General features: G+C 41.5%; 1 protein-coding gene across 6 annotated transcripts in view; it reads right to left on the reverse strand.

Annotated features, from left to right (window-relative positions):
• Positions 1-5699: 5699 nt before the first annotated feature.
• The window catches only part of LOC101421435 (zinc finger protein 596-like), a 50428-nt gene continuing 37237 nt past the window's right edge, over positions 5700-18890 (reverse strand). For 2 of the 6 annotated variants that reach the window (XM_058296730.2, XM_058296731.2), the window contains exons 2-7: positions 17557-17703; positions 14108-14198; positions 12318-12444; positions 11042-11137; positions 10347-10429; positions 5700-9899 (exon numbers count right to left, since the gene is read on the reverse strand). In XM_058296730.2, the coding sequence (XP_058152713.1) occupies positions 8778-9899; positions 10347-10429; positions 11042-11137; positions 12318-12444; positions 14108-14119 (1440 nt within the window). In that variant the 5' untranslated portion in view covers positions 14120-14198; positions 17557-17703 and the 3' untranslated portion in view covers positions 5700-8777. Of the gene's footprint in view, positions 9900-10346; positions 10430-11041; positions 11138-12317; positions 12521-14107; positions 14199-17556; positions 17704-18890 lie in introns of all 6 variants that reach the window. The other 4 variants (XM_071215069.1, XM_071215070.1, XM_071215068.1 and 1 more) reach the window with 3 other exon arrangements.

The raw sequence follows: 18890 nt of genomic DNA on the forward strand, positions 1-18890 counted from the left end.
ACGTGACAGGAAAGCAGTGCTGACTCCAGAGACACAACGTGGCAGACAGACAGAGGGTGGGAGAAAGGGGGTATGTTCACAGGAGATCCAGGCAAAGCCAAGTCGGAGACCAAGGCACACCCTGTGCCCACTCTCTATCGGCAGGGGCAGTGCCCACCCCATCTCGGATCTGCAACAAAGATGTGTGCTGAACCTGCCACCACCTCACGTGCCTGGGAACACTGAGGCAAGGTGCCAACACTGGGATCCCGAAAAGTGATGGGATAAGGACCCCAAATCGCACTTCTAAATCACAAGGGTTTCAGACAGGGACAAAACCTAAAATCGTCCATGGTGGTGGTGCTCCATCATGATTCACAGTTCACCAGGTGACAGGTGTCTGCCAAGAATGTAGCCATAATAAAAGAATACCAATGTTTAAAGTGATTTGCCTCTTTTTTCTTGGCTTAAACAACAGGAATTACCTCCCAGGTGCCCTGTCCCACGTGGTGAGCCTCCCACCTAGTGAGCTCCCACCTGGCTTGAACCAAGAAAAAGAGAGTGAGGGCGAGGGCAGTGGGAGGAAGGCGATGCAGCCCCTACAGTGTCCAGCTACTGGTCTGGTGGACTAGAGGCCAAGGGCGCAGGGCCGTGAGCACCCTGCCACGCAGGCTACACGAGGCACCGCCCCTTGGCTTGTGACACCCCGCCCATCCATTGTCCTCCCGCCTAGCGCCTAGCGCCCCTGGAACTCCAGCAGCACCTGACCCTTGCCAAGTTCCGTCCTAGGTCCTCGCATCCGCGCTGGGAACGTGCCACACCGAAAGCGGATGGCCACTGCACCTGGCGGTGCCGGGGCCACTGGCACCAAGGTCCTGCCTGGCCAGCCTCAGCGCCGTCACGCAACACACTCACTGCGCATGGGGGACAGGAGCGCAACTCAGCAGTGGAGCCAGATCCGGTTCAGATCCGGTCCCCCATGAAGGGAAACCCCAGCCAGAGGCCAAGATAGAGACTGGCAGGTCCTGGGCTTTGAGGCAGGCCTTCTGGAGGCGTCGTCGCTAGGGAGGAGGGGCCTGGGAGGTTGGAAATGGGGTCAGCCTAGGACCGCCAGATGGCGTGGAGTCTGGGAGGAGACGCTGGGCTCTGGAGCCTGGAAGGGATTCCCCCAAGGTGCCTGCAGCGGCGGGTGGCCATCGCATCAGTGCGTGGGGCCTCCACGAACCCCTCCCAGCATTTGCTGTCTGGGCAGGCTTCTTCCCAAAGGGCCTTGAGGCGGGAGGTTGGCGGTGAGGTTAGGGGCAGATGCTGACGCGACAACCCTTGCCAGCCCCATCCCACCCCTGCCCACCCGAGGCCACGGTAACAGTGGATTCTGACCTGGGGTGTCACAGGACCCCTGAAGATCTGCCAGAGGGAGAGGGTAAGAGGTTCCTCACTTTTCCCAAGGCTTCAAAAAAAACCTGGAGGCACTTCCTGCCCTTCGTGTTTCCTTCTGATGGGAAATGTCTTGTGGGGCCATAACTATCAGTAGTTTTGTCCAGCAGGGAGCCTCTGCAAACCTGCCCACAGCTAGGCCTGGGGAACTCCCTGCTCTGTTTCAGTCTCCACCCACACAAGAAAGCAGGCCACTCAGCCCTCTCAACTCTCCTCTGGAAAAGTTCCCAGCACATGGCAGATCTGGGGTGGGAAGTCCAGAGGAGCAGCCAGATGGGGTGGACACCAAAGGCCTTGGACCTTGGCTCTCAGCCAGCAAGGGGCTTGAAAGTGGACAGCAGAGAGCTTGAGTTGGGGAGGCCAAGGTGATCTGGGAGCTCAGGCTTGAGCTGGGACCTTAGAGGGAGGCCCTGGTCTAGGGCCAGGTACCAGCCGAGGTAGCCCGGGATGTACCCTTGCTGCCACCAGAGGTCTCAAGTGTCTGTTTTCCTGTCTGGCCTGTGCAGGAGGGATAGGCTCCAGGCATGTGTCTGTCTGTTTTGCTTCTGAAAATGTTTATTCTCCTTCTACTGCAGTAGCGCCCTGATATTGCTGAAAGTGCGCAGTGGTTTCTTGAGAGCAGTGGTCATGAACATGCCCAAGGGGGTCTGAGGCATGGGTGGTAGGTCTTATCCCCTGTGCAAGAAGAGGGACCATGAGAGAGACAAGCAGCTGGAGAAAGCCTACAGCACCTGGTATTCCCTGGGAGTTCCCCATCTGAGGACTAACCATGTTTGACCCTGATGAGCTCCTGAGATCTGGCAATTTCTGCTGTGTTCAGGGTGTTATGGCCATAGATAATGGCAGCTGCAGCAGGGAGCCTCAAGGGCCTACCTTACCCTGTGCCATCTGCAGAGACTGGCCCAGCTGTTGGAGTTTCATGTCCCTAGAGCTTGGCTGAGGGTTACCTGTCACTGCTTGGCATCACCAGCCACCCAGGCACACTGACCGCTGTGGTACATCTCCTTCCTGGCTCGCACACAGTCTGCAGAGGGCAGCAGATGGAAGGCAGGCAGTGAGTCATCATGGCTGGTAGTGCCTGGCTATTAGCCTTGTGGGCCAGAGGCCAAGGGCTTCCCAGAATCCTGGGCATTCCGTCAAGCAGCTTCCAGTGAGGTGTGCTTCTGCTTGGCTTCCAACATCACATCCAATCAGGCATGCTCAGGCAGTGTGCCTTCAGGATCTGGGCACCTCCCCATGCCACCCTGCCTTTTTCAGTACCTGAAAGCCCCACCCCTGTCGAACCACCAGGGATACTCCCTATCCCAGCCAATGCTTGCCCCACACCCTTTCCTGTGATGACCCATTTGTCACCAATGTGCAATGGCACAGCTCTGCCAATGGGTAATGGAGCTTGTCACTCCTATGGAAGTACAGGTCTCAGAAACACCTCCCTACACAGGTGGGAGTCTATGGCAAAAAAGTGCTGTTGAGTGTACCAGTACATGCGTTTTAGACATGGAAACTATCCAAGGTGATCACTAAATAGGCTTTACCCCCTCCATCAGCAGTTTTTACCTTGTTACTGGGACTTGGTACAGACTGAGAATTCAACCGTTCCTGCGTCCTCTGTGACTCTTAAGGTTAGGATGGCCCACTGTCACGAGGGGTATTCAATAATACTAATAAAGTCAGTCAGGTTCAACAAAGCTCCATCATAAAATGGAAATGGTACATCCAAGAGCAAACCTCAGCATGATTACAGGGAGTTAGCTGGCTCTATGAACAAAGTTACATTTTGTTCAAGTGTCCAGCTAAATGGGCCAGCACAGCTGACAGTATGTCTTGATTCAAAGATTAAATGGCCAAACTCATAGCTCATGGAATCCACTGGGCTACTATGATCACCTGTTCCAAGAATGGCACCTACTGAGAGCAGATGAGGGTGTTCTGTCCAGTGGTTTGTACACCATGTGGTGGTGATGACTGTACAGGCAAGTCACAACTTTCTGCTACATATTTACAGATTCGTGGCCTCATGCAAACTGCCTATCCATCTGGTCCAGGATGGCAAATTAATGAATGGATTATAAGAAACTCCTCCATGTGTGCATAAGAGCTATGGCAACAGCTTGTGACCTTGAGAGATCAATTTGTCACCATTGCCGACACCCATTGCAAAGGCAATTCGAGGTTGAACATGAAAGGAATTTCCATGCAGATGAACAATATACCCAACAAGTTGCTATGATTGACCCCTGGATTCACCACAAAATAGGACACAGAAGCCTAACTCAGATACAAGGATGGACAAATCATGAGGACTTCCTGTAGGAGAGGCCAAGGCCAAAGACACAGAACTGTCATGTGACTCATGACAATGCCTTCAGACCATACAGCATGGTGTGGAAGGCCATTTTAGCTGGAGTCTAGGACCTGCATAAGACTGGCAACTTGACTGCCTTAGATGGCCTGCCATTAGTCAAGGGTTCCAGTGGAGTTTCATCATTTTAGAAACATACTATCGATATGGGACAGCAACTCACTTTCATCATATGCTAGGACCAGTATTGCAGTCCTGGAAATACACCTAGACCATGTGATTAGATATACAAGACTCCAGTCACATCAGTGTATTTCATTTAAACATGTGGCCCAGCAATGGGCATGCTCCCATTGCCTCATAATGGCCATTTATGTTCCCAGTGGCCTCTAAGCAAATGGGGCAATAGGACATTGGAATGGCTAACTCAAGTAAAAACTACACAAAGCCATTTGGAAGAACAACTTATTGGGTGGAAGCCCTGTGTAATTAGATATTTGGACATTGAACCCTGCATTCCAGTGGAAGGGGAACTTAACACCACAACACATGACGGGAAATAGTGAACACTGAGAGGGTGCAAGTCCAGGCAGTTGCTAATTAGGCTACAGCCTTGTAAAGGAATCCCAACCTCATCATACCCAACTGAGAACACAATCCTTGGGGCTTATTTGTGATCTGTTTCACGATGGTGTTACTGCAAGTTCCCCCAAGTCCATCCTCGAGTTGAGGAAGTTGCCTCTCTCCTGTAGGACTCCATGGTACGTGGCCACAGCACTTGGTTCCTCTGGTGACACATGTAACTTCCGACCTCAGCACATGTGGAAGATATCATTGATTCTATCAAAGTGGATATGATTTCCGATGATCAGGCCTGGAAGGCCTGTGGTAAGTAACAGGTAATGAGACCCTGCATATATTGTGGCTTGAAGTCTCTGACAGACAGGCTGAATGGCCATATCTTGGCAATCCTTATCTCAAGTTATTGGGCAAGGACACCTTGATCCCCAGAAGGTAAGGGAAGAGGTGTTAAGTAATACTATCTTTTTCACTCCCTACGTTATCTCACGGTGATGCAGAACGCCATGATCCAATGGCCCTAATGACACAGGCTTTTCCTGGAGTCAACAACCTAAGGAAATTTCTTGGCAATGTCAGCATTTGGGCATCACTCCACATCATTCCAGCCAGTCAACATGGTGGACCACGCTGACTTACTGGATGTATGTGTCTCAAGGAAATCACTCTACAGACAAGGAGAATACTCTACTGGCCATGGGAGAGTCTTTTTTATTTTCTAGAAATACATCTCGCTTTTAAAAAAAAATCTGCCCCCACCCCCCACGGCTTTTTGCTTGCCGTCTGCTCTGTGTCCATTCGCTGTCTATATATATTTATTTCCCTCTCCCCCGCTTGCTGCTTGCTTGCTGTCTTCTCTGTGTCCATTCACTGCATGCTCTTTTTTGTTGTTGTTGTTGTGTCACCTTGCTGAGTTGGCACTCTGTTGCGCTTGTGGGCCAGGTGGCTCTCCATGACACTTGTGGGCTGGCAGCTCTCCGCAGTGTGTGGGTGAGCCTGCCTTCACAAGGAGGCCCCGGGATGTGAACGCAGGAACTCCCATATGGTAGACGGGAGCCCAAGTGATTGAGCCAAAGCTGCTTTCCAATCTTGCTTTATTTTGATCCAACACACAGGCTCTTTCTACCAACATCATGCCATGGAATACCAAATATGTTTTTGAAATAGCTTAAATAAATGCATTTTTTAAAAAACTGCAGGATAGTTAATATATTAGTGTATATTTCAAACACCCAAAACAGAGAATCTAGTATGTGGGTTAACTCCAAAATATTTTCCAAAATCATTTTTTTTACGTGAGCCATATCTCAGGATGCATTTCAGTAGTATATATTTCAGATGGTTCTATGATATTATATTAGATATAAATATCCCCTCCAGAAGAACAAGCACATTCAAACTATGGCTTTAAGATAATTATATTTGTCATAAATTAATACAATGGAAAGTAGAACATTAAAGACAAAAAACAAAAAATAAGCAACAAAATTACGTACTTTGGCCGAAATTAACACAAAAACTGCTTAATAAATACTGAAATTAGAGAAAATCAAATCATTCGGTTCGGGCAGAAGCAAAGACCCTTAATTTTTTGTAGTTTTTTTTTTTTTACTTTTAAAGAAGCTTTAGATTACATAAATGTTACATTAAAAATACAAGGGGTTCTTGTATATATACCCACCCCCTTCCGCTACCACACATTCCTCCATTAACAACATCTTTTATTAGCATGGTACATTTGTTAGAATAAATGAACACATATTGAATCATTGCTACTATGGTTTATAGTATACATTATAGTGTACACTTTGCATCACCCAATTTTTATTAGTTTTGACAAAATGTATAAGGGTTGTATACATTCTTGCAATGTCATGCAGGACAATTCCAATGTCCCCCCAAAAATGCATGTTACACCTATTCTCTCTTCTCTTTAACCTCAGAACTTGTGGCCACTGCCTTTATATCAATGATACAAGTTCTTCCAATATTGAAAGATAATAATTATCTTTAGTCTACTTTAGTCCATAGTTGTATTCCCCCATTGTTTGTTCATTCTTTAATCTTGAGGATTTGGGGGTGGTGATGCTCAGTTTCTGATTGACAAGGGTTTAGATTCCATGGGGCAGATATGGAACTGGCTTATTTGGCTGTCTGACATTTGGGATGGGAATTGTCTGTCATTGTCCTTTTGTTAGTTATCCTGGGTGAGTCCAATGACCTAGAGAGAAGGTGTTACAACTATGCTAGCATATTTTATATCTTAGTATCTCCTGGCACCTCTATATTGGGTTACATGGAAAGCAGAACCATGGATTTTATAGACCACATATTTCCCAGACACAGTCCAACAATGCTCTTGCAAAAGGCCACTTCTAGTATACTACTGGAACTTGGTCCAAATGGAAAGAATTACCAAGAGCTCTCAGGTCCTCCTGAGGCTAGAAAACCTCATCATAGCCTGGGTCCAGAGTAATCAGAATACTTCCCCCTGGAAGTGCCTACTGACAGGGTAAATTCATGATGGTGCTTCTGAAGGTCCCCTTGAAAAGACACATTTGCATGAGGGGGTTCCCATCAACAGTGATGTGGATGCAAAACCAGACAAAGGCCCATGCCTTCCTGACCTGGCTTCCTGAGGACACCAGATGTTCAGGGTTTGTTCACTTATACATCAGCCAACAGTAAGCTGTCTGCCATTATATCTGCATATAACAGAATGATGAGAAGACATCCTTTAGTTTTCTATTTAGGGTAAACATTTGGTATTTCAGTACTAGCTAAATTATGAGGAGTAGGGGTGAGAAAAATACCTCTAACCACACACATTATAGTAGGAAATCATTCAGCAGCCTTTCAAAATTATGGATGAAATTAGCTGTAAGGCTTCCATATATGCATGCACTGGATCTTCATTTTTCAATAAATAATGTCAAGGACAGAATATCCAAATGTGGATCATCATAATGGCACTGCCTATGGTCCTTGTAGAGTTAGGAATTGCTTGATTATGGACAAGATGATATTTCCCATGGGTTCAGCCTGGGCTAATATTCACTACTGGGCCATCAGCAAGGGGCAATGAGAACTATATGAACCTCTGCTTTTTTTTTTTTTTTTTTAATTTTATTTAATTGCTTTTCTTTTTTAAAAGATACATAGATCGCAAAGAATGTTACATTAAAAAATGTAAGAGGTTCCCATACCTCACATCCCACCCCATCCCACTCCTCCCACATCAACAACCTCTTTCATCATTGTGGCACATTTGTTGCATTTGGTAAATACATTTTGAAGCACTGCTGTACTGCATGGATTATAGTTTACATTGTAGTTTACACTCTCCCTGAGTCCATTCAGTGGGTTATGGCAGGATATATAATGTCCAGCATCTGTCCCTGCAATATCATTTAGGACAACTCCAAGTCCCGAAAATGTCCCCACATCACATCTCTTCTTCTCTCTCCCTTTTCTCAGCAACACCGTGGCCACTGTCTCCATATCAGTGATACAATTTCTTCCATTGTTAGTCATAATAGATCTATAATAGAATACCAGTAAGTCTACTCTAATCCATATTTTATTCCTCCATCCTGTGGACCCTGGGATGGTGATGTCCACTCCACCTCTAAATCAAGAGGGCGCTTAGATCCCACATGACTGTTGGATGCGATTCTCCTGCTTGCAGTTGTAGGCACTCTCAGTTCCTTGGTGTGGTGGTTGACCATCTTCACCTCCCAGTCAGCTGACCTGGTTAAGTCCAATGAAGAGGAGAGTAGGAGCTGAAAGTCTGCTGAGGCTGAACCTCTGCTTTCTTTGTTCAGTGAACTACTGTGTGCAGGACACTTTCCCCACTCATAAAGATTCTAGTCAATCAGATAAGAGTATTGCTCCTCTAAAATCAGAAACAAAGCAAACTTTTCTTTGTTTTCTTCAAACATGTAATCAGTGACCCATCCAAATGCCCATCACTTACCCATTAGAGGCAACCACATCTATGTTGATTTACCCTAGACTTCCAAAACAGACTTCACACATTCTCCTATCCCAAAATCTAGAACATATCCACAACTGATATCCATAATTCAGCCCTCAGATACCCAATTTGTTCAATCCCCTCAAAAACTACCCCTCACAGAAATACAACCTTGCTACAGAGATGACATTCATATACCTTTTCTCCAGTATGAATTTCCTTTGATTAACTGAAGTAGTACGATGACTACAGGAACTTGCACTTGATTACAAACATAGTGTTTATTCCGTGTGTGAGCTCTCTGGTGTCTCTAAAGGTTAAATATATAGCTGAAGTCTATACTATTACCAAAACCTTTATGGTGTGAATTCTCTCATCTCATCTAAGGTCAGAATATTGACTGGTGGCTTTCTCACATTGATGACATTCACAGTATGAATGTCTGAGTAATCTCATGTTATCTAAAGTTAGAAAAATGAAGGTTTTCCAAAATAAATGGCATTCTTATGGTTTCATTCCATTGTGCATTCTCTCATGTTGCCGAAGGGTGGAACTGCGCGTGAATGCTTTCCCACATAGATGACATTCATGGGGTTTCTCTCCTGTGTGACTTCTCTCATGTTCTCTAAGACGAGAATATCGACTGTAGGCCTTTCCACACTGATGACATTCATGGGGTTTCTCCCCAGTGTGAGTTCTCTCATGTTGCCTAAGATGAGAATTTCGGCGGAAAGCTTTCCCACATAGATGACACTCATGAGGTTTCTCTCCAGTGTGAGTTCTCTTATGATTTTTAAGATTAGAACTCTGACTGAATGCTTTACCACATAGATGGCATTCATGGGGTTTCTCCCCGGTGTGAGTTCTCTCATGGTGTTTAAGAGAAGAGCAATAAAAGAAGGTTTTCCCACAACGATGGCATTTAAAGTGTTTCTCTCCAGTATGAATTCTCTCATGTCTTTTAAGAATAGAAATTTGACTAAAAGCTTTCCCACACTGACGGCATTCATAGGGTTTCTCTCCAGTGTGAGTTCTCTCATGTCGTCTCACATGAGAATACTGACTGAAAGCTTTCCCACACTGATTACATTCATGTGTTTTCTCTCCAGTGTGAGTTCTCTTATGCTTTTGAAGGTTAGAACTTTGACTAAAAGCTTTCCCACATAGATGACATTCATAGGGTTTCTCTCCAGTGTGAGTTCGCTGATGTCCTCTAAGATGAGAATACTGAATGAAAGCCTTACCACACTGATGGCATTCATGGGGTTTCTCTCCAGTGTGAGTTCTCTCATGTTGTCTAAGATGAGAACTTCTACTGAAGGATTTCCCACACAGATGACATTCACGGGACTTCTCTCCAATGCGAATTCCATTGTACTGTCTGATGTCAGAGTGTTTCGCTAAGGCTTTAGCATTTTGGTAGCATTCATATGATTTACTTCTAGTGCGAGTATGCTCATGTTGATTAAGAGATGCTTGTTCATTTAGGACTTTTCCAAATGATTTGCTGACATATGTTTTTTTTGTCAAGTTAATTGATATATGTTGAGCCACGGTGCATCTGTGAGTAGAATCATCTTGCAGATAATTACATTTAAAGGAATTCTTGTGAGTGTAGGCTTTCTGCTGCAGGGAAGTAAATGAGAGAACCTAAAATATGTGTCCATATTCAAGAATTTCCTTGTTTCATAACATATGAATTGTAGACTAATCCTCCAGTGATAATCTCCCATTAAGACCTTTCATAAATTAGTTTCATGTACACATTATTCTCCTCAATGCAGATTTTGTCTATTATGGCAATTTAATTACACAGCAATCTAATCAATTTTGAACTTCATGATGTCTCAAAGATTATATATGTGAACCGCATTTAAGCAATCATCTTTTTAAATGAACTCAGGTGAGAGTTTGGAGTTCAGATTAATTTTTCTCTAAATTCAAATTATCACATATTTACTGGATTATCATTTAATCCCAACATGTATTACAGTTATGGGAATGTACAAATTCCTAGTTTATTCCATCCCCAGGTATTTATTTGAAAACTAGCATTCTCACAATGAAGCTTACCAATGACATGATTGTTGAAGTGCCTTTCCTAAGGACAGCTTGGGTGAATATCATTTCTTGTTTTTTAATGGCACTTTTTCTGCCTGTAATAATTGCAAAGAATCACAATAAAATCTTACAGTAGCATTATGGGAATGAAAATGATGGGAAGTTCCAAATATTCCTGTCACTATGTTGCAAACATTCGCATTTAGCTGGGAAGGAATATCAAATGAATGAATATTCTAGGCAGAAGAAAACATTATAGGACATTACAGTTAGGAAAGATTTTCAGGATTGAAATATGAGAACTACGTAAAGAATCTGGGAAGTTAAAAAGTTAAATAGAGGGAAAATTTTCAAAGAGTAGGATCACAACATGAAAAAGATTTTCAGGATTGAAATTTAAGAAAAATTTTAAAAGTTGGCACATCAGAGAGGTGAAAAGTGGGGAAAAGCTTACAAGAGTAGGATCATAAGAAAGATCATGATCTAATTCCATAGCAAATGAATATCCCTTTCTTAAAGGCAAAGACACTTGAATCGAGCTTGGGAAGCATATGGAACAATGACCACATATAAAGAAAATTTACCCAATATTCTTGCCTATATTTCAGAAATCATAACTCACTCAACCTGAAGTTCATGTTTTCAAGCATCTTTTCATTATCTGAAAATGCCTATCTACTATAGCTACACAAGGATTTAGCACTTACCTGGACTCTGGTTTTGTGGAAATCCTATTTCTTCTCTCCACACTTCTTCTCCTTGTTTCAACTGAGAAAGCACATCTGATTTGCAGAGCTGATATCCTGTTTGTAGGAAAAAGGTTCCTGGACTTTGATATGTGTTAATGACAGTGTACTACCATCAAGTTTATGTCAGGCTAGCAAAGAATAAGTTAAGCAATGAAAGGCTATGTCAGACTAGCAAAGAGTAAGTTAAGCATTGAAGGTCAGCAAGGCAACAGTACCTTCAACACAGAATACTAGCAATATCTCAACAGAAAGGATGTAACATTTGACCACGTGCCATTTCAGTGGACCCACTGGTATTTGCTGCCCATGCTAAGTTCATGGAGAGTCTGCAGAATCCTCTATATTCTAAATTGGGAAAAATTCTATGTTTTTACCATGTTTGATTATTTTTTTTTTAAATGTCCCATTTTCAGAAAGCGTTTTCCCCTTTATTTATTTATTTTTTTTTAAGATTTATTTTCATTTTTATTTAATTCCCCTCCCCTCCCCCGGTTGTCTGTTTTCTGTGTCTTTTTGCTGCATCTTGTTTCTTTGTCCGCTTCTGTTGTCGTCAGCGGCACCGGAAGTGTGGGCGGCGCTATTCCTCGGCAGGCTGCTCCCTCCTTCGCGCTGGGCAGCTCTCCTTATGGGTGCACTCCTTGCGCGAGGCTCCCCTACGCAGGGGACACCGGTGTAGCACGGCACTCCTTGCGCGCATCGGCACTGCGCATGGGCCAGCTCCATACGGGTCAAGGAGGCCCGGGGCTTGAACTGCAGACCTCCCATGTGGTAGACTGACGCCCTAACCACTGGGCCAAAGTCGGTTTCCCTGATTATTATGTTCTAATAGAACCCAATAAACATCACTTTGAAGAATGATATCAATTCTTTGTGGAAAGAGTATATACGATGTTTTTACTACTGTGTTCTGAAGCCTCAGCATAGCCCTTGGAGTATAATACTTAATCCAAAATAGTCACACATTGATCCACCCAAAAATTATTTATTGAGTTGTCAAGACTGCCCTGAATGTTAGAAATTGAGATTCAAGAAAGGGTTCAAGAGGTTTAAATTCTATTGGAGTGAAATACATGTTAGTAAAAAGTAAGGAAACGAATTGGAGAACTTGATTTAGATGCTTGAATTAAAAAATGAAAGATGACTTATTATTTACATAAGTAAATAGTAGATAGATATGAGAGATGGTAGATAGATAGTAGAGATAGAAAGAGATGATAAATTTTGACAGACTCACCAACTGAGACAAGATGATTGATAATCTCCAGCATAACGTCTCTGAAAAGCTTTCTTTGGGATGAGTGTAGCAGGGCCCACTCTTCCTGAGTGAAGTCTATGGCCACATCTTTGAAGGTCACTAACCTCTAAAAGATGGCAGTAATTTTGGTTCACACAGGAAACCTTACCAATGTCCTGTGTGTAAGGCTCAAAATTACAGTACTGAGGAAACAGAAATGGTGTACATTAAGCTCAAAATGTATTTAGAGTTCCAGCCAGATCACTCTCAATGCTGAACTGCCATCTACCTTAAAGATACATTCACAGACACATACAAACTCTGAATACACAAAAGGGAATTGTACAGGACTATCACATGACATGTAGTGTGAAATATACTTGGAAATTTCCCAATAAATTTTTAATTATGACTTCCTGATGCCAATTAGAAAACTTGTATTTGAGCATCGTAACTAAAACACTCATTTCAACCAAGTCCAAATAAATCTACAGACTCATCCTAAGGCAAGCTACATTCGTGATATGTCACTTTTACACAATGTGTATGGTTAGGTTATTCCCTGTATAGATGCCGCATATTCCTCTCATGTATAAAATCATTTGACAAAATCTGATATATTTTCACAGATCCAATCACCTAAAGTGTGAATTGTTTTCTAGCTATAGTCAATTCAGAGACCTATTATTCATTAAAACGACAGGGAGTTTGAGGACATATACCAAATTCTGTAAAACTGAAAGGTTTCGTAGAGAATATAGGATCAGTAGGTGCTGCCTCCCTCCATCAACTCTACATAACCAGGTGTCCATTATCATGTAGAAGAATAAATGGTCCCAGATCTTAAGCCTGGATCCACTGAGACTGTTGTGATGAAAGATGGCCCTAGACTATTTCTGCAGTAAGATAATCCCATTTCCAACTACTTCGGGGCCTAGAAACACCAGTTTAAATTTTCTCTTGTATCTTCATCTCATCTGTCTGTTAAAGAGTAAAAGAGGCCCCTTAATTGCTCCTGCTCTCTCCAAATCTTCAGAAAGTTTCATGGGTGCATTCATTTTTTTCTACCTTTTATACACCTCCTGACTGCACAGCTACAATTAAGGAAAACAATTCCCTAAACATTGTATGGTTTATAAAATTGGAGTAAAGTTGATTTACAAACATTGAAGATGGGCAATTGTGTTCAACTGAAATAAAAATTTTTTTCCTACTATTTCAAAATGTGAAAATATTCCAACAAAACATTAAGAAAATTAAAAATGGGGCAAATAAATAAATGATTTCTCATTTCCTTTTATTTAGTATACTTCTTTGTGCTTCTGGCAACAATGGAGAACCCTACACCCCAGCACCTGTAACAGTGCACTTATTGAATGCACCTGCTAAAACTTCAGTCTCCCTACTAACTTTAAATTTTATTCTTACTCACCTCTCTGAAGTCTGTTCACTGCATGCTTAAGCCAATTTCAGGCACTAACATGATCCATGAGTGCATTATTTCTCCAATGATGCCATGGGTTCAGTAAGAAAAATAACTATCTCTCATGACTTTTGAGAGTAGACAGCTGTAATGGAAGCCAGGACAAACTACTATAATGTTTGAGAGAAGATTATTTATTGATGGTCCCTGATTTACCACATCTATTGTAGAGTTTTGTAGGAATTTAAGTGAAACTGAGATCCTTGAATACATCGTGAATACAATTGGAATATCCATGCCAATAGGAGAAACATGACCATCTGATGGCAAGAGAGGTACAATTTTAGTTAAAGAATTCCTTACTCACCTGTGGTTGCATTGTCAATTGCTCAGCTGACAACTGTCTTACATTCAGTTTTCACCCACAACCAGAGAAGTATGATGTGAGCAAAGCAAAGCTAAGAATGGAGAAAAGAAGCCTTAAGATTCAAATCTTGACACAGTTTCCAGACTCAAACCCTTGGGTCAGGAATCCCAAACCCTTCACTTATCAGTAAACCTAAGCTCAATCAATAGGAACCTCAAGTGTGCTCCAAGAGAAACAGTGGTAGGACTTTCCTCTCCCAGGATCAAGGTGTCAGAGGTCTTGGTTTCTCTGGCTGATAAGATATCAATACCTTCATTGTACAGATAAGAACCTGAAAATCACTGAATTGTATTTATTACTTAATTAGCCCATGATGTTGACAGACTTTAGATCCCACCCCTTATTCTAAAACATAGGATTCCCTGACCATATCACATCTGGAATTAGGTCTCAACTACTAGATAAAACAGTCTGGAATGACTCATATATAATTATTCTTGGTTTATGTACTAGCATTGATTCTTGAACCAAAAAACTTAAGAATATATTTTATAGGATTCATCAATTCCAGGCCTTGAACAATTGGGAAGGATCAATGTCTTCCATCATGCAAACCTAGGCATAAAAATCCCCTATATCAGAACGGATGCAGGACATTATATATCCTGCCATAACCCACTGAATGAAATGGATATGTTAACTATAATTTATGCTGTGTAGCAATGCTCCAAAAAGTATTCATCAAATGCAATGAATGTACCACACTAATGAAGGAAGTCATTCTGTGGGAAAAGGGGGGGGGGGGGGGTGGCTGTAGGAAGTAGGGTATATGGGAACCTTTTTTTTTTTAATGTAACATTTTGTGTGATCTTTGTATCTTTAGAAAAAAAGATTTTAAAAAATGCCCTGCATCAAAAATAGAAGATGTATATCAGTCATAAGGTCATTGTCATCCTCCTTATAGGACTAAGAGGTGCAATACTCAGAAGATACAGAATAAAGGGATTTGGGAGAAAATCTATTTTAAACATCTGATATTTTAGTGAAATCTTGTCCTATATTAATCATCACTCCACCATCCCTATATTACATTATTTATGTAAGGTAAAGGACATATATACCCTAAGCTCTCCTCTAAAATATCACTAATAATTACATGCATTTCATGGATAAATAATGAGAAGATGTCACAAACAGAGTTAGGATTAACTCAGCCATTTACATCTCAAGGCCAAGAAAAATGATTATAATAAATGTGTTTGGAGTATGAAATATTTTAAAAATATAATCCTCACAATCCTACTGAAAAATGGACAACCTACCCATTTAGCAAATGTCATGAAGAGAGTTTCAAGAATATTTAGTAATATGATAAAATTACACGGCTAGAAAAAGACACAGCTAGAGTTTGATTTTTTCCTTTATGTTTCCCGATCTTAAATTCCTTAAAGTTACATGCCACACCCAGGTTTTACCTGGAAAGTCACCTCTCATTTCAATAATCAGAGTCCTCAACTTGTCAAAACTTTCTTTTCTAATAGTCTGTACACAGAATTACACTGCATGCACAGGGTTCTCCTGTCCCAGGAAACCAATGCAGTGAACCCACTTTCCAAACATCAGCTTCCACCTCACCTGTTTATTGTCCAGTGTAATCAGCACATACTCATTTCTGCATATGCTTCCTAAGAACACATCTGATGTTGCTGTATTTATCCCACCTGTCAATAAATACCTAGTTACCACCTCTACCCTCATAGGAGGGGACTCTAATTACTTTTCTTTCATTACTTCTTTGGACACAGCACATTACTAAACTACTGTTTCTGTCTATACATAGAGTCATGACTCCTAGCAACTTCAAATATATCTGATAAACTGATTAGGTAATTGATCATTCCTCCATGTACTATAATCACTTATAGTCCCATAGCTTTGAGACTCACATATTCTCACGTTTCATCACTTTTATTAATATAAGATTAATAATAATCAGATGAATGATATAATTTGACAAATCTCCTCAGCTAGGCATCATAATCTCTACAATGATTCCACCATTCATACCCATTAGTAATTGCTTCTCTCTCATTCAATGGTGATATTAAACCTGATTAAGACAAATGTCTCTAATTGAATTTCTGTCTTTCCTCTTTCTTCAGAAATTACCTGATTAAAATTGAATTCCTTAACACATACCACTCCCTCTTCTCACCTTTGGTTATCTCACCATTTAAATTCATTTTTTCTTTTCTGTAGTGAACACAAATGCCCATGGTAATAGTATTCTCACGCCTGTTCATCCTTCTGCAAACTGTACACTTTCCTAACACTACCTCAAATGAGGACTTACTAGGATTCCTGATTGACTCTTAAATAAATCATGCTACCATCTCCAATGAGCACCCCATGAATAAATCCACTGTTTGTGTCTCAGTCTATAACTTGGAAACAGAAAAGAATTGGAACTTTTTTCTCTAAACTTCTCTGTCTTCTCAGTCCCCTGAGTATATATAAACTATTCTAGTCACTCCTTCCTCTTGTGCTCTGCAGTGTACCTCAAACAATATTATTAAAACATCTCAAGACTCAATCATAGGCCCTTTCTATCCATATCTGTACAGTGCCATGACTATATCAGGTTTTCAATTGTTTCAATTGATTCCATTGTTGGCCGTAAAATTACAGCGTAGAGCTCTATTTTCATGAATATAGGCACAAAAATATCAACTATAACTCGACATTACCCCCACCCACCCAGATATGTATTAAATTCTTCTCTTCTAGAGGTTACTCTTGGATTAATCTGTATGTGTCAGTCAAGACATATAATTAAGGCCATGCCACTGAAACAAAATATTTTCCTTCAATTTAGGGAAATTTAAGTTACTAATCCATCAGACAGTCAAGGATTGAATTTGAAATCACCACCAGAAGCACACAAATTCCCTTAAGCCTAGATATCATTTCAGCACTGACCACTATAATACTCCTTCATTTCTGCCACAAGCCCTTCAAACACTTTCCAAATCAAAGGCATGTTCCTTCAGTCTCCCTTTTGCCATTTCCTCAGAGATCCCTTCAATGACTCCCAACCCAAGATAGTCTTTGACCTCCCTGGAGCCTGTATTACAATTCTATTATTCCTTCTGATCACACATATACTTTTCATTATATATGTATTTGCTTGTCTGCTCATTTGTCTGTCTCTCCCACTTGTCTAACTGCATAAAAATCTTCCCTGAATAGTAATATTAGATGAATTTCCTTTCAAAATTGCTAAAGAATTATAAATCCATAGTAATTGCATTTGCACAATCACTTAGGCTGACCTTCAATGGCATGGCCCAAATGCCTGCACACTAATAAAAGAGATATTAAAAACAACAAAATTTTGACACAAAAAATGAAGACTCTCCTGCGTAGTTAAATTTTTCTTCCTTACTCACCAAAGTGTGGACAGAGAAGGCATTCATCCAAGTCTTAATGAGGCTGCTTTTACCACACTCTGGAGTTCAGAGTCCTTTTCTCAGTAGGGAAAAAACAGCATTTCAATGGTGGATTCCCTTTTTACACAGCTAATAATCTCATCAGACCTATAATCCAAAAGACACACCTTATTTAACTCAGATGACAATCAAGATAAATCTAATCAAAGCATGCCTTCTTTACAACAATCCTTATCCACAAATTAGATAAATCATGGAGACGTTATTAAGCAAAACAGATTGTATCATTCATTTCATTCTAAAAGTTTCAAAATCAACCTTCTATTCTTTTCCAAGAGTCCTCACAACTTTAGGAATTTTAGGAATTTTGGCTGTGCTAAGCAATTACTCTATACCATCTATAGCAAGAAAATTCCAATGAATCTCTATTTCTAAGAGGAGTTGTAATCTAACAAAATTTCCTCTGTTGTAAACAACGTGACTCTTTTACTAGAGTCACACTTCTAAAACTGAAAGTTGTAATCTTTATTTTGTAGCATGCATTTTTGCAATTACTCCACTTTCACAGTTTTCTTATATTTCCCTATGTATTTTCAGCCTAATTACCCAAAAATATTCTCGAGGCAAGTGATAATCTCTTTTTTTTCATAAAAGTGTATATGTTGGAGGTCAACTCTGACCTATCCAAGGGCATTTGGTCCTACTAGCAACTAAAACAGAGTCTGGCTCTGTTACTGGATGTTGTCTAGGTTCTTGGCTATGCTGCAGAAATGAATTTCAAGACAATGCCGGGTGAATTAGGCCAGTAATTTATTTAGGCAGGGAAGGAAGAGAATTGGGAGAAAGTAACAGATCAGGTGTCCCAGGTGGAGCTAAAGGGGCTGAAAAACGACCAAGAGGGCTGATTTACAAGCTATAACTTCCCATGATACCTTAAGCAGGGGAAAGGCAGCTGGAGTCTGGGTCCAGAGGCAAGCAAGCATGAGAGAGCAAGAGATCTGGTTCAAGCCTTCTGTCTGGCTTTTGAAATGTTAATGATCCCACCTCTTTGCTAATGGAAGGGGAAGAGTTCCAGCTGTTTACTGTTTTGATTGCTTATTTCCCCCATCAATCTCCCAGGAGGGCCCAATGATAAAGTCCTTAGGGAATATCTGGGGCTTCTCCTGGCTTCCAGAGGAAGTCTTCTTCTGAGTGGCAGAATCACAGGGAGGGTCTTCCAGCAACCATCTTGGGGTTGCTGATGTCCACAGGCACTTCTTGCCAGGTTCCAGATTCATCTATTGATTCCCTATCTTACTAGCCTGCTTCAGCTCTATAGGGTTTGACACTTTAGA

Source organism: Dasypus novemcinctus, chromosome 5 (genome assembly GCF_030445035.2).
Source record: "Dasypus novemcinctus isolate mDasNov1 chromosome 5, mDasNov1.1.hap2, whole genome shotgun sequence".
Taxonomy (NCBI): domain Eukaryota; kingdom Metazoa; phylum Chordata; class Mammalia; order Cingulata; family Dasypodidae; genus Dasypus; species Dasypus novemcinctus.